The sequence below is a fragment of the Macaca fascicularis genome, chromosome 10, assembly GCF_037993035.2.
Source record: "Macaca fascicularis isolate 582-1 chromosome 10, T2T-MFA8v1.1".
NCBI classification, from domain to species: Eukaryota; Metazoa; Chordata; class Mammalia; order Primates; family Cercopithecidae; genus Macaca; species Macaca fascicularis.
In genome coordinates this window covers 60,411,476-60,428,386 of record NC_088384.1, presented here as the reverse complement: position 1 = coordinate 60,428,386, position 16,911 = coordinate 60,411,476, and the positions used below count along the sequence as shown (strand labels likewise).

General features: G+C 40.9%; 1 protein-coding gene across 3 annotated transcripts in view; it reads left to right on the top strand.

The window, feature by feature from the left end:
• LOC135965573 (POTE ankyrin domain family member B-like) overlaps positions 1-8,740 on the top strand; it is a 28,887-nt gene extending 20,147 nt beyond the window's left edge. For 2 of the 3 annotated variants that reach the window (XM_065522634.1, XM_065522633.1), the window contains exons 10-13: positions 601-767; positions 7,662-7,782; positions 8,438-8,584; positions 8,693-8,740. In XM_065522634.1, coding sequence (XP_065378706.1) covers positions 601-767; positions 7,662-7,782; positions 8,438-8,584; positions 8,693-8,740 — 483 coding nt within the window. Of the gene's footprint in view, positions 1-600; positions 768-7,661; positions 7,783-8,437; positions 8,615-8,692 lie in introns of all 3 variants that reach the window. The other variant, XM_065522632.1, reaches the window with a different exon arrangement.
• Positions 8,741-16,911: the final 8,171 nt, after the last annotated feature.

The following is a 16,911-nucleotide window of genomic DNA, read 5'->3' as shown; positions in this document are numbered from 1 at the left end:
CTCAGCAGTTTCACTCTGCTCCTTGTGTTGTGGCGAACTTTGGTTCCCATGTTTCAGTGAGAACCATCATGTTTTTGATATCCCAGGGACCAAATGAAAAAAAATGATCAAAGGCAGTGGGGGAGAAGAATATCTCAGTGCAGAAAAGTGCAATCTTCCTTTCTATTCCTGAAGCCCCACAGTGTCTCATCCTCTAAATCTGACTGCTTAATGTGAGATCTAGGTGGTAAAGACAGAAGAAGACACATTTTGCATCTTTGTCTTTTTATTTGTGTGTTCCCACGAGTCAAATGGGATAAATACATATATAAGATTCTGAAGAGTCATTGGGAATAAAAGCACAAAATGAAGGAGGGCCCTTTTTGAATTTTGAAAAATTCTGTTTTATTCAGTCAAGCAGAAATGAAGCAAACTTTACAATGATATGATAATTACATCTTAAAATTAGAGGGTAATTGTTCTGTATATATGATCAAACTTAAGTGTGAAATATTTTTAATGACTACAATAATGACAAACTGAGTCAATTGATAAAATCAATCAAAAAGGTTCTTTTTATTCAATAAAGTGAATATCCTTAATATCAAACTTCCACTCAAGGCTGAAGAAGACATGAAGAAGCACGGAAGTAATAATATGGGATTACCAGAAAACCTGACTAATGATGCCACTGCTGGCAATGGTGATGATGGATTAATTCCACAAAGCAAGAGCAGAACACCTGAAAGTCAGCAATTTCCTGACACTGAGAATGAAGAGTATCACAGGTAAGCCTATGACAACATTTAATAGGAGACAGCCATATGCTGTCAAACTAATCCTAATTTGGGCTAATATTCATGATTAAAAATTTTATATTTTTCCTAGGATATTCAGCCTTGCCTGGTAATCAGAAAAATGAAAATCAGCAAAAAATGAGTTACCATTTTTTCCAGTCATTAATTTATTTGAAAAATAACGAGTATTGGCAAATGTGAGGGGAAAGGAATTTCTTTACATTTTAGTGAACTTTTATTTTAGCTTCAGAGGTACATGTGCAGTTTGTTATATAGGTAAACTGTATCATGGAAGTTTGGGCTACAGATTATTTCATCAGCCACATAATAAGCAAAATACCCAAAAGGTAGTTTTTTGGTCGTCTCCCTCCAGCCATGCTCCACCCTCAAGTAGACCCTTTTGCCTGTTATTCTCCTCTTTGTGTCCATGAGTTCTCATTGTTTAGTTTCCACTAAATGAGTAAGAATATGTGGCATTTGATTTTCTGTTTCTGCATTAGTTTGCTTAGAATAGTGGCCGCCAGCTCCATCTGTGTTGCTGCAAAGTAAATGGTCTCATTGAAAAAGACATGTCGTACACTGTTGGTAAATGCATTTCGAACATTAATTGAGTAGCATATTCACACACACATATATAACATAGTAAGGTTATATATGTATGTTAAGGATACTTGTATAGATTAGTTACGTATATACTTACATATAAGAACATTTATTACAGCATCATTATATCAAAAGATGGATCCTTATCAGTAGGAATTTATCATTATTAAAAGTAAATCCTTACCAATAGGAAATAGCTCAATTTTCATTCCCAGAAAATAATGTAGTATGGAACCATTTTTTACAAATGAGGTTAGAGCTAGAGTATACGGATTATTTCACAATTAAAATGTATTTAAAACCTTTACTTTGATAACACATCTTAAGATAATTTTGTTAGAATTCTTGTAATATCTGCTGTGTTGCAAATGGAAGCTGCATGCTCCATTGACACTGTACCTTGATTGCTAGTTATTAAATTTTTGTTGTCAGTGCCTGAGTGCTGAAATATTGGATCTTCAATCTGAATATTGCCAAGGGATTGTATGGGAATCTATATTTAATATAAACATTTCAGTATATTGGGTAAAACTTTTATTAAAATGTATCAAAGGATCTTTCATCTACTAAACCAGAATTTGGTCAGATTTTTCTGCAAAGAGTCAGTTAGTAAATATTTTAGGCTTTGCAGACTGCATATATATTTTTGAGACAGGGTCTCTGTTGTCCAGGCTGGAGTGCGGTTTTGTGATCATGGCTCACTGCAGCCTCCACTTTCTGGGCTCTAGTGATCCTCCCACCTCAGCCTCTCTGCTAGCTGGGACCACAGGTGTGCAACATCACACCCAGCTAATTGACTCTGTGAACTGTAGAGTGAATAAGCATGGCTGGGTTCCAAGATACTTGACTTACAAAAACAGGCAGTGGGATTTGGCCCACAGGTGCTAATGTGCTGACCTTGTGCTAAAAGGAAGGTGCTACTAATGCAGTAACTCTTATTCATAAAAGTGTCCGGCATGTGTGACATTATCCTTCCTTTTAGAAAAGGATATATTTCAGTATTCACCACACCACATTTTTCCACAGTGACTTCATATAATTTTTAAAATTTCATTTATAACATAAGAATATTTTCTGCATTTCTGCCATTTTATTCCTGTTAATAGAACTCAGTAGTTTACTGTGATCAATTACTTTGTATATTTGATGAGTATCAACTGTTCTAGAATTGGCTGATTTTTATCAAGCCAGAAATACTCTCCTTGAAACGTTTAGTGTTTCTTGGTCTTTATGTATAAGCATGAACAAAGTGATATTCAGCTTATGGAATCTAGAATTGTTTAAGGTGACTTTTAGTTCTATACTTTTAAGAATTTAACACCTCAGTCTGGCATTTTTAATGCCACATGTGTATAATTTTATAACTTTTAAAATATATAATAGTTATGTAAAATTTGAAGACTACACCTGTTATATAAAATTTGAAATTAATTGTCTATTATTTTCCATGACTGTGGAAGAAAATAACAACATTCTCAGCCATGACTTCTAAGTATGATGTCCTTAAAAGAACATGTCTACACTCATGAACTCAATTTTCTTTTCATTCTCTCTTGATCTCACACCAGTAAGTCTTCAGTTTCAGTACTCCTCCAACGTTGTTTTTCCTCAAAATTATCACTAATTTTTTTCTGTAATAAATCTAGGCATTTTTCGTACACTTCATTTTATTTAATCTGTTAGCAGAATTTGAGCCAATGGAGGACATCTCCTCTCTAACAGCGTCTTCAACTTGGCTTTCAGGACCTCAGTCCCTCAGGCTTTTCCTCCTGCCTTTCTAATCCATTCATCATGGCCTCTTTTGCTTGCTCCTCCTCATCTTTCTCCATTTGGACATTGTTTTTTCCGAGGGCTCAGTCCTCAATCTTCTCTCTCATGACTTTTTCTTTTTTTGAGACAGAGTTTCACTCTGTCACCCAGGCTGGAGTTCAGTGGTGTGATCTCGGCTCACTGCAACCTCCACCTCCTGGGTTCAAGTGATTCTCCTGCCTCAGCCTCCTGAGTAGCTGGCATTACAGGTTTGTGCCACCATGCTCGGCTAATTTTTGTATTTTTAGTAGAGACAGCATTTCCCTATGTTGGCCAGCCTGGTCTCAAACTCCTGACCTCAGGTGATCTCTCTGCCTTGGCCTCACAAAGTGTTGGGGTTGCAAGTATGAGCCACTGCACCCAGCCCCTCGTGACTTTTTCTACCGTGTATATGCTAGTGATTTCCAAATGTATGTCTCTGGCTCAGATCTCTCTCCCTAATTCCAGATTTCCATATGAGCCTGCCTACTTGATATCTCTATTTGGTTAGCTATTGGGTATCACACACTTGTCAGACCCAAAATTGGGCTACTAATGGCCTTCCTGAAATCTACCCCTCATGTATTCTTTCCTACTTTGGTTAAGGGAAACTCTTCCAGTTGCTCTGCCAAAAATCTCGTTGTCATTCTTGACTCATCTCTCTCTCCGTCTCTCACACCTTACATCTATTCTCTCAGTAAATCTTGTCAGGTCTGTCTGAAGAATATGTCCAGAAGCCAGTCATATCTTCTACATCTGAGCCACCCTCATCTGCAGTCTACATGAGTGTCATAGACTGGTAATTGATAGTCCTGGCTTTTAAAAACTTCCCTTTTCATCAATTCTTAACTCAGTGGATGTACCTAAAATATAAGTCAAATTGTGTCAGTCCTGTGCCCCAGCCCTTCTGATTGCCTCCCATTTCACTCTGAGTATGTATCAAATTTCCTCCTAATTATCTCCCTTGCTCTGCTTTAGCCACACTGAACTTCTTGCCATCCCTTCTCTACCCCTAGTGCTTAAAGACTCCAAGCACACCTCTGTACTTGGCAGTTCCCTCTGTCCGGAATGCTTTTTCCACGGATATCCTCCTAGCTTACTCTTTCCATTCCTTCAGTTCTTTATTTAAAACCTCCTTTCTGCTAAGAAGTAGAAAAAGGGTAAAAAGAAACACATTATGGAACAACCACTTTCTGAGGAAGAACCATGTACTACCCAGATGCATCATGCTTAAGATTCAACTGGGAGTGTACCAGGGAGGCTCTCTAATGTAACCAAGGGAAGGTTCAATGAAACAAAGTGATTTATCATCTCTAACTTCAAATCCATTTGTATCTTGACATCAACACTCTTAACCTTATATCATCATTTCTTAGAGTCTTTGATATACAAATAAAAGGTTTTTTGTATTAGAAAGAAAGAAATCCCCTTTCTCAGCAGAGACTTTTCTGACCATCCCAACTTTCCTACCACCCTCCCCATCAAACACATAAACGTTTCATTTTCCTGCTTTAGTTTTTCTCCTCTAACATACTGTATCTTTTGTCTTCTCTGTCTGTTGTTATTGTGTGTTTATCTCACTCTCATGAATAAGGATTTTATTTTTCACTACTGTATCCTCACTGCCTAGAAAAAGGCCTAGCGTATTGGATGTAGCTACCTAATAAATCGTTATTAAATGAGTGAATGGAGTTTATCCTGGGTATTTGTTTGATTGATTCTCACTTTAAAATTTTGACATGGGTCATTCTATTAGTTTTGTCTGGTAATTATATGCATTTTAATTATTGTTTTGGCTTTTTATAATAAGCTACATTCTTTATATTAATTTTTTTATTTAGGGAGAAAAGCCCAATATTGTGGTTATTCATTATTTATTCTTTTATTTGTAATCATAATTGTAATTATGGTAAACTGAGTCAGAGGAATTGCAAACTTTACTAGTATTTTATTTGATTTGATTTTTGAGATAGAGTCTCACTCTATCACCCAGGCTGGAGTGCAGTGGTGGGGTCTCAGTTCACTGCACCCTCCGCCTCCTGGGTTCATGTATTTCTCCTGCCTTAGTCTCCTGAGGAGCTGGGATTACAGCGCCATGCCACCACACCTGGCTAATTTGTGTATTTTTAGTAGAGACTACTAATTTCACCTTGTTGGGCAGGCTGGTCTCGAACTCTTTACCTCAGGTGATCCACCCACTTTGGCCCTTCAAAGTGCTAGGATTACAGGCATGAGCCACTGCACCTGGCCACCTGCTTTAAAAAAAAAAAAAATTGGGGTGGCACATTTAATGAACTTACAAATTCTTTTCAAGGGATTATGAACCTTTGGTATTTGAAATAAAATGAGAGAGTTGGAAATTTTTTGCTTCCTATAGTAAGAGGAATACTGCTCCGGCACTGGCTATTCTGATGGAGCAGGTGCTGCTGCTTGGCTGTATTTCAGAAGCAAGCTGCTCACATCTGTATTGGTTGGTGAGCAAGACCAGTGGTCATTGATTGGTTGATTAGATTTCAAACTGGCTCTGGGTGGCTTCTTGTTACCATTGGTACAGGTCATTTCTTTCCTAAGTTATACTCAACTTTAACTAACATTTTCTGTTTAAAAGTTGCCTTCAATTAACTATGTTCAAAATGAAACTATTTTGTATTCCAGAATTTTAGACCTCATTTTAAAATTGTGGTCACGATGAATTGGTTAATAATAGCTCTCAGGAAGATCTATTTACATTTTTTAAAATACATATTTCTTTGCATAATTTATTCCTTAAAATTAATTGCCTTGTTTCTGTTATTGGTATTTCTAGAAGCTTTTGTTCAAGTCCTAACATAAACTCCAGTAGGAGATTTTAGTCTCTTTGTCAGTTAATATATGTATATGGTAGTGATATTCTCTTTTTAAATTCCTTTTCTTGTTCACTGTCTTCTCTGTACAATAACAGTAATATTCTTATGCATTTTTACCTCATTAAAAATAATTACAGTTTTCAGGTCATGTGATGCCAACATGTTTGTTCCTTTTGCTTGGTGTGTGTGCTGCTATTCAGGCTCTGTTGTGGTTCTACATGAATGGCAGCTTTTTAAAATAACTCTGTGAAGAATGACATTGGTACTTGGATAGAAATTGTATTGGATCTGTAGACTTCTTTGGGCACTATGATCATTTTCACAATATCAATGCTTTCAGTCCAGGAACATAGGATGTATGTTCATTTATTTGTGTCATCTCTGATTTTCTTCATTGGTGTTTTCCAGTTATCCTTTTATAGTTGACTCACCTCCTTCGTTACGTTATTTTCCTAGGTATTTTACTCTTTTGCAGCCATTGTCAAAGGGACTGGGTTCTTGACGTGACTCGCAACTTGGTTGTAGGTAGTGTATAGTGGTACTACTCATTGGTATTTGTACATTTTGTAGCCTCTGAGACTTTACTGAATTCATTTATCAAGTCTAGGAGTGTTTTGTAGGAGTCTTTAGGGTTTTCTAGGGATAAGATCATATCATTGGTGAAGAGATAATTTGACTTTCTTTTTTCCAATTTGGATGTCCTTTATTTCTCTTGCCCAATTGCTCTGCCTAGGACTTCCCAGTTTTATTCTTAACATGCATGAAATAAAAGTAAAATCAAAAGTGATTAATGATTACTTTATTTCACATCTCTGTCACATACACAGATAAAATTAATTCAAAGTTGTATGTTAAAAACACAATATTAGACCCTGTCTTGTTCCAAAAGGAATTTCTGAGTTGTCTATAAAATACAGAGGAATCAAGAATATAAGTGGAAAGTGTTTCCCAAAAATAAATATAAAAAGTATGGGTTAACACAGGGCTTCCCAATCCCCAGGCCATGGACCAGTACCAGTCCCTGGACTGTTAGGACCTGGACCACAGAGCAGGAGGCTAGTGGCAGGTGAGCAAGCAAAGTTACATCTGTTTAAAGCCACTCTCTGTCACTCACATTACTGCCTGAGCTCCTCTTCCTGTCAGATCAGTGGTGGCATTGGATTGTCATAGTAGTGTGACTCAAACCCTGTTGTAAGCTGCTTACACAGGGTATCTAGGTTGTTCACTCCTTATGAGAATCTAATGCTTTATGATCTGTCACCATCTACTGTCACCCCCAGATGGGACCATCTAGTTGCAGGAAAACAAGCTGAGGCTCCCACTGATTCTACATTATGGTGAGCTATGTAATTATTTCATTATATATAAGTAATAATAGAAATAATATGCACAATGAATGTTATGTGCTTGAATCATCCTGCAACCATCCCCCAACTCAGGTCTACAGAAAAATTACCTTCCACAAAACCAGTCCCTGGTGCCAACATGGTTGGGGAGAGCTGGGTTAAGAGATGTGAGACCCCTTTGCCTTGTCTTGGATTAATGTGCAGATATGCATTGTGTGAATGACATCTGATGGCACCATGTTGCCCTGTAGATCATTTTAGGGACACCTCCAGTATTTCATGAAAATCAAAATTTCTTCTAGTGATGAACAAAATGATACCCAGAAGCAAGTTTCGGAAGAACAGAATGCTGGAATATCACAAGAGATTCTGACTGGTAAAAAAGAGCAGATGGAAGTGGCTGAAAAGAAAATGAATTCTGAGGTATTTTCTTTAGTCATTTTCAAATGTTTTAATATGTGTATTTATTTAAAAGACAACTTTATGTATTTTGGAAAGCACACAGGATTTTTAAAACAGAAGTGCAATGTTTAGATGCCTACATGTACATTGTGGAAGGGTACAATGCTTAAACAGTTATGAATAAATGCAATTCTTATAACTGACTGTAAAAATATTAGAAAAGTAGTATATTGATAAAACTTTCTTCAGAAAAAGGAACTTAAAGAACTTTAAGAAATTGCTTCTGTCCAAATATATGCATAGCTAAGGTTCTTACAATGGTGTGGTTGATAGATTAGATATCAGAGAATAAACCCAATTTTAAAAATATACTCAAGCCTATTAATCTTATATTTTATGCATTTGTGTTTTTTATAATTCAGAGAAAGGCTTTTCCAATTCTGAAATTCTAAAAATCCTCTAGTGACTTATTTTTCATGGTCTTTAAATAAGTATTTCAACTTTTTGGAATTTACACATTTTTAGATTTGAAGTTTTGTCCAACTTTTTTCCAGTTAAATATCCACTATGGGAATTCTTTCCTTATACAAATATAAATGTCATACTTTAATTTCAGAAGAAATCATGATATGTCATTCTCTTGAGTGCTAATTAAAAGTTCCCTTTGTTTACTTAGGTTTCTCTTACCAATAAGAAAGAAAAAGATCTCTTGCATGAAAATCGCATGTTGCAGGAAGAAATTGCCATGCTGAGACTGAAAGTAGACAAAATAAAAGAGCAGAGCCAGCTAAGGGAAAAGAAACTTTTGGAGGAAATTCAAAGTGTGAAAGCAAAGAATGATAAACTTCTAAAGGCTGTAAAATTAAGGGAGGATCATTAACAAAAGTCAGCATTTAAGTACAGTGGACAGCTTAGCATTTTGACAACTGAGAATAATGATAAACTTCTTAAGGCTGTAAAATTGAATGAGGAAGCATGAGTAAAAATCAGTATTTCAGTAGAGTGGACAGCTTAGCATTTTGACCACTGAGAACGCTCAGTTCTGAACTGCAGAATGTAAGACACAGCTAGGAAACACTGGAAATGGAAATCCTATCATGTCGTTTTAGACTGACTACTGCCCTACATGACTGTGATCAATGTCAAATAGATGAAAGAGACTTCTTTACAGAGAACAAACATGAACAGGTTTATTTACAGGAAAAAAATGAATTCTCATATATCTAACCTAAAAGATAACAGTGAGATTCTTTCTGAACAACTCTAATGTTGACAGCAAAATTAACAGCCTAAACATTAAGCTGCATCACACAGGATAAACTCTGAGAGACAAGATGGGGCAGGCCCCCATCTTTCCTGTTCAGACAACTTAGTCATTCTAGTGTGTGGGCTTTGGAGACTACAAACCCATCAAGGGCAGAAGAGATCCTGTGGCACGGCACAGCTGCTTTACCAAATCATGGCCAGACTGCTTCTGTAAGCAGGCCCTGATCCTGTTCCTCATCACTGGACAGGACCTCCCACCTGAGGCCTCTAGCTACCCCCACTAGTGTTCCCTGGCCAACGGAGATTTGAAACTTTCCTGGGACAGAGTTCCCAGAGAGAGGGGAGGGCCACCACCTTTGCTGTTTGGGTACCTAGCCGTTCTGGCCCATGGGCTTTGGAGAGCCCAAGCTGACCAGGGGTGGAAGTGGTGTCTCAGTGCAGCACAGCCACACTCCAAAAATGTGGCCAGACTCGTGTTTAAGTCAGTCTCCGACCACATTTGTAAACACTGGGTGCAGGCTTTCAACCAGGGTCTCCAGCCACCTTCACTGCTGTTCTCTGGCTGACAGAGGTTTCAGACCTCCCTGAGTCAGAGCTCCAGGGGAAGGACCAGACTGTCATCTTTGCCGTTTGGACAACTTAACCATTTCAGTCTTCAAGTTTCAGAGTGTCTGAGGCAACCAGGGGCTGAAGTGAACCCCCAGCACAGCATAGCCACTCTACAAAAATGTGACCAGACTTCTTTTTTAAGCAAGTCCCTGTTCCTGTTCCTCCTGACTGTTCAGGACTTCTCAACTTGCCTCCAGCCACATCCTACAGGTGTGTACAGATTGGCAACTGGTTAATACCTCCGAGGTGCAGAGCTCCCAGAGGAAGGGGCAGGCTATCATCTTTGCCTTTTTGCAGACTTCACTGCTGATACCTTCAGGCACTGGAAAATAGGAGGCCATTGGGGACTGGAGTGGACCCCCAGCATACCACAGCAGCCCCACAGAAAAGTGGCCAGACTGTTATGTGGGTGCCCATTTCCATATCTCCTCAATGGGTAGGCCCCCCTGGCAGGGTCTCCAGCCAGCCCCCCACTGGAACTATCAAGCCTATAGCAACTTGGCAATTCCCTGGACTGAGCTTCCAGGAGCAACTGAAATCCTCTCTGCCGCTGCCTCTGCAGTGGAACTGCCCTTGCTTCCCTCAGAATATCAAGGGAGCAAAGACCCTAAGTGCCATATCGACACCTCCAACAAGCTGCAGTTGACCCAAGGAACACACCAGTCCATTTACCACAGGTATAACACACCCTGCACTGTTCATCACCAGACAGGGAACCCTGACTTGGGCTCACAGCACAGACCCTCCATCCTGGGGTGATTACATTAAGTAACTGCTAACTTACATCTCTCTCGGGTGGAGCCTCCAGGAGACAAAGTTGTAGAGCAACAAGTCAGATGATATGCAGCCCAGAGGGCAGGGACAGCTATCTCTCTAGCTCTGCTTGCTCTTATGAGACACTTTATCCCAGCACTTAAGGAGTGCTGCGGTCAGACCAGCCCTGTCTCATGTGCAAGATTGCCCAGCACAGATCAGGTCTAAGAGTTACCTTCTTTAAAAAGGGGAGTTGCTTAAAAAAGAAGTCTGGCCATGTTTGTGTAGAGCAGTTGTGCTGTGCTGGGGTTCACTTTTGAGAGAGTTCTCTGAGACCTGATCTCTGCTAGGCAGTTTTGCACATCAGGTGGGGCTGGTCTGACCTCAGCACCCCTTAGTCAGCTTGCCTCTCCCAGGACCCCAGCCAGGCCACACCTGCTTACAGGACACTCTCGGGTGCACACACCATAGCTTCTGTACCAGTGGACCGTGCCTGATTAGTGGAGAGCTGCAGCAAGGTGGCCCCTACAGCCATGAACCAGCCTGCACATCACCTCTCCATACTGCAGCCCTTTATATGGAAACTTCTCACATCCCTTTGCTGTGTCTGTTTACACAGGTGGGTTTTTCTGTACTTGCCCTGATAGCACATGGGAGTGCAGCACACACCCCAACCCACACCAACTGCCACTGAAGACGAAGCTGTGGTTGGAACAGAGCCAAAAACCCCATCCCTGTCAACATCTCACCCTTGAGGTAATGCTGTGCAGAGAAAAAGGGACCTTCTTATATCCTGAGCGACCACTGCTGTTTTGGGGGAGGGGGGGCTCAGAGAAGGCACCCAGAGGTGCACTGGCCAGCAGTCCACCCCGAACCAGCACTGCCTCCAGTGTAACAGCACACAGAGTCAGCAGGGGCCCCCTGGCCCACACCCCAGCTGTCTTGCCTCCACCCCCTTGTCAACGCTCTCAGGGAGGCAGGGACTCCTGCATCCGCTAGCATTCCGCTGCAGCTGCCGCACTTGGATCCCCTCAGTGCAGTGGACTCCAAACCTGGAGGAGCGAGAGAACAAAGATGGGGCCCAATACACGTTCCCCAGAGTTAAAGCACACAGTTCAGGAATTGGGAGCTGCATGTTGGCCCCCTAAAATCCTCCAAAAACAAAACCAGTTGGCTGAGTCCGCCTTACACCACAATCAAATCCTCAAGGTCATCAGATATAATAAAAGAAAAATATCCTGTCCAAAGGTCAGCAACCTCAACGACTGAAGGAGGATAAGCCCATAAAGATGAGAAAGGATCTGTGCAAGAATACTGAGAACTCAGAAAGTCAGCATGCCTCCTTCCCTCCAAATGACTGCATCAGCTCTCCAGCAAGTGTTCAGAACTGGGCTGAGGCTGAGATGTCTGAAATGATACAAGCAGAGTTCAGGATATGGGTAGGAATAAAGTTCACTGAGTGAAAGAAGTACGTTGTCATCCAATACAAGGAAGCTAAAAATCATTGTACAACACTACAGGAGATGACAGACAAAATAGGCAGTACAGAGAAAAACATAACTGACCTGATAGAGCTGTAAATCACACTACAAGAATTTTCATAATGCAGTCACATGGTGATTGTGTGTGATGGCATTATGAAAATTATTGTAGTGTGTGTGGGCACCCGAGAGTGCCCTGTAAGCAGGTGTGCCCAAGCTGGAGCCCTGGGAGAGGCAAACAGAGTAAGGACGGCAGAGGTCTCACCAGCTCCATCTCATGTGCAAAACCACCCAGCAGAACAGACGAAGCAGAGGAAAGAATCTCAGATCTTGAAAACTGGCTTTCTGAAATAAAACAGGCAGACAAGAATGGGGAAAAAAAAGAATGAAAAGCAATGAACAAAATATCCGAGAAATATGGGATGATATAAATGACCAAATCTGTGACGAATTGATGTACCTGAAAGGGATGAGGAGAATGGAACCAACTTGGAAAACGTACTTCAGAATATCATTCATGAGAATATCCCCAACCTAACCAGACAGCCAACAATCAAATTCAGGAAATCCAGAGAACCTCAGTAAGATATGTCATGAGAAGATCATCCCCAAGACACACAGTCATCAGATTTTCCAAGGTCAAAATGAAAAAAAAGCATGTTAAAGGCAGCTGGGGAGAAAGGCAAGGTCACCTACAAAGGGAATTCCATCAGACTTAGCAGACCTCTCAGCTGAAACCCGACAAACCAGAAAAGATATTCAACTTCTTAAAGAAAAGAAATTTCAACCCAGAATTTCATGTCCAGCAAAATGAAGCATCATAAGTGAAGGAGAAATAAGATCCTTTTCAGACAAACAAATGCTAAGGGAATTCATTATCACCAGATCTATCTTACAAGAGCTCCTGAAGGAAGCACTAAATATGGAAAGAAAAAACCATCACCATCCAGTACAAAAACGCACTGAAGTACACAGTCCAGTGATGCCAAAAACCAACCACATACACAAGTCTGCAAAATAACCAGCTGACAGCATGACGACAGGATCAAATCCACACATACCATGATTAACCTTAAATGGAAATGGGCTAAATGCTCCAATTGAAAGACACGGGGGCAAGCTGGATAAAGAACCAAGACCCATTTGAGTATGCTGTCTTCAAGAAACCCATCTTGCATACAGTGCCATACATAAGCTCAAAATAAAAGAATGGAGAAAAATATTTCAATCAAATGGAAAACAGAAAAAAGCAAGTGTTGCACTCCTAGTTCCTGACCAAACGAACTATAGCAATAAAGATAAAAAAAGAAAGGGCCGGGCGCGGTGGCTCACGCCTGTAATCCCAGCACTTTGGGAGGCCGAGGTGGGCAGATCTCGAGGTCAGGAGATCAAGACCATCCTGGCTAAGACGATGAAAACCCGTCTCTAATAAAAATACAAAAAACTAGCCGGGCACGTGGCGGGTGCTTGTAGTCCCAGCTACTCGGGAGGCTGAGGCAGGAGAATGGCCTGAGCCTGGGAGTTGGAGCTTGCAGTGAGCTGGGATCGTGCCACTGCACTCCATCCTGGGTGACTGAGCGAGACTCCATCTCAAAGAAAAGAAAAAAAAAGAAGGAGATTACAAAGGTGGTCCTGACCTTTGATAAATCTCATTATTGATTGATACCAACCTGGGCTATCTTTATTGCCCAAACCAATAGGATAATTTGCTGAGGTTGGGGAGCTTCTCCCCTGCAGAGAGTTCCTGATCTCCCAAAATTTGGTTAAGATCTAAAGTTGATTTTGCTGTACAAGTCCTTTTCTGAAGTTTTACTCATTTCCAACAACGAAGGCAAATTTTCCTGCTTCCATGGCGATGGAGAGCAGGCACCTCCTTTCCTGAGTTTCGGCTTGCTTCTGACAGGAAAGGTGAGTGTCAGTTTTTTCCAGCTTCTCAGATGGCAGAGAACGATCACCAGCCTGAGCCTTATTTCCAGGTAAGTAACTGAATTAGACTTTTGTCTTAAAATTTTTTCTAATGACTAAAATTTAAGATTATCCACCAGCTACTTTTAATTTCTCCTTACCATGAGAACACTCAGTAATCATATAAATGGTGCATTTGTTTGTTTTGCTCAATTCTTTGTGTGTGTTTGTGTTTGGGGTTTTATTGTTGTTGTTTCACTTTTCTCCCATCTCTTCCTGACTTGGTCAAATCCAAGGGAATGTTCCAAATTGTGGGGAGCAAGGCATCTGAATTGGCTAAAAGCCCTGTGGCTGCAAAAATGAAAAAAAAAAATTCCAGTTATCAGAAAATATTTTTTATTTTTATTTTTTTTGTTTGTACATAAGCGGGCTCACCTACATAACAAGGCCATCTTTTGCTAGCCAAGGCCAGGCTGAAGGAGTAGTCTTGGTGACCCAGTGTTAAGATTCTGCCTGTTAACTACAGAAACCTGAGTTTGGTTCCTAAGTCTAGTTCTTTCTGTTTGATGTTTGTGTTACTTTTAAAATATCAGCAGTTTGTCCAAGCTATGATGTGGTAGTAAAAGATTCAAAAGGATTTTTTTTTTTAAAGTTCTATGATTAAAAGTTTACTTAAAAGCAAATTTCCTTTTTTTAAAATTATACTTTAAGTTCTGTGGTGTATGTGCAGAACATGCAGGATTGTTTTATGGGTATACACATGCCATGCTGGCTTGCTGCATCCATCAGTCCGTGATCTACATTATGAATTTCTGGTAATGCCATCCCTCTCCTAGCTCCCCACCCTGACAGGCCCTGGTGTGTGGTGTTCCCCTTCCTGTGTCCATGTGTTCCCATTGTTCAACTCCCACTTATGAGTGAGAAGGCGTGATGTTTGGTTTTCTGTTTTTGTGTTAGTTTGCTGAGAATGATGGTTTCCAGCTTCATCCATGTCCCTGCAAAGGATATGAACTCATCCATTATTGTGGCTGCATAGTACACCATGGTGCATATATGCCACATTTTCTTTATCAAGTCTATCCTTGATGGGCATTTGGGTTGGTTCCAGTCTGTGCTGTTGTCAACAGTGCCTCAATAAACATATGTGTGCATGTGTCTTTATATTAGAATGATTTATATTTTTGGGGGTATATACCCAGTAATGGGATTGCTGGGTCAAATGCTATTTCTAGTTATATAGATCCTTGAGGAATCATCACACTGTCTTCCACAATTGTTGAACTAATTTATACTCCCAGCAACAGTGTAAAAGTGTTCCTCTTTCTCCACATCCTCTCCAACATCTATTGTTTCCCGATTTTTTAATGATGGCCATTCCAACTGGCATGAGATTGTATCTCATTGTGATTTTGCTTTCCATTTCTCTAACGACCAGTGGTGATGTGCTTTGCTTCACATGTTTGTTGGTTGCATAAATGTCTTCTTTGGGAAGTGTCTGTTGATATCTTTGCCCACTTTTTGATGGGGTACTTTGTTTTTCTCTTGTAAATTTGTTTATGTTCTTTGTAGATTATGTATATTAGCCCTTGGTCAGATGGAGAGATTGCAATAAATTTCTCTCATCCTGTGGGTTGCCTGTTCACTCTGATGATTGTTTCTTTTGCTCTGCAGACACAGTAGTTTAATTAGATCCCGTTTGTCAATTTTGGCTTTGGTTGCCATTGCTTTTGGTGTTCTAGTGATGAAGACTTTGTCCATGCCTATGTCCTGAATGGTATTGCCCTACTCAAGGACATTTCTGTGCCTGAGTGCCATACCACCTAAAGTAATTTATAGATTCAGTGCTATTCCCATCACGCTACCACTGACTTTCTTCAAAGAATTAGAAAAACTGCTTTAAATTTCATATGGAACCAGAAAAGAGCCCACACAGCCAAGAGAATCCTAAGCAAAAAGCACAAAGTTGGAGGCATCACAGTACCTGACTTCAAACTATTCTACAAGGCTGCAGTAACCAAAAGAGCGTAGTACTCATATCAATCCAAATATATGGACCAATGGAACAGAACAGAGACCGCAGAAATGACACCATGCAACTAAAACTGTCTGATCTTTAACAAACCTGACAAAAACAAGCAATGGGGAAAGGATTCCCTATCAATAAATGGTGTTGGGAAAACTGGCTAGCCGTATGCAGAAAACTGAAACTGGGCCATTCCCTTACACTTAATACAAAAATTATATTAAGATGGATTAAAGAGTTAAATGCAAAACCTAAAACCATAAAAAACCTATAGAAGAAAACCTAGGTCACCAACTGCAGAGAAAGGTACTTGCAGTGAAATGCATGGTACAAACACGCATTCCCGGCTTCCCTGAGTGGGTCAGGTTGACGAGTGGTCCACCTGCTCCTGGCGGATCCCTGCAGACATGGCTGGTTGCTCTTTGAGCCAGCTTGGCCTTGCCTGGCATGCACAAGCTGTAGTGCAACAACTGTGCTTCAAATGGAGCCACACAGAGAAAAGCAGCAGCCGGATCAGGTGCAGGGTGTGCGCTGCCTTCAGAGTTCCAGTCCATTCCTCAGGGCTCAGATGGCACTGTGGGCTTCTTCGTTGCAAAGAGGGAGACCACAGGCCATCTTGAGGAGGACTTTATGTTCAAGTGCAGAAAGCAGCCAGGAGTTCCACCCAGTGGACTCGGCCTTCTGTGCCCCTGGCCAGATTTAGAATTTCACCCGAGGCAGGACAAGCTCACTCAGAGTAGCATGGTGGTAGCTGGGGTCTATGCATGCCAGGCAAGGACAAGCTAGCTCCAGGAGCAAGCAGCCACATCTGCAAAGGTGTGGCTGGAACAGGTGGAACAGCCACTGACCTCACCCACTCAAGGAAGCAGAGATGGTTTCAACAGCCAGACTGGCTGCCACCTGATGGCTGATGGAGCTGAGGCCTGAGGAGAAGCAGATGGCACTGGGGCCCTACCTCTAGGGTAGAACTGATGTACCATGAGCGGCAGAGAGTGAGGTTGGTGGCTGGTCCACCAGCTCCTGGCACACCCTTGCAGAGGTGGTTGGTTGCTTTTTGAGCCAGCTTGGCCTTGCCTGGCATGCACAAGCCTCAGTGCAACAACTGTCTTACAC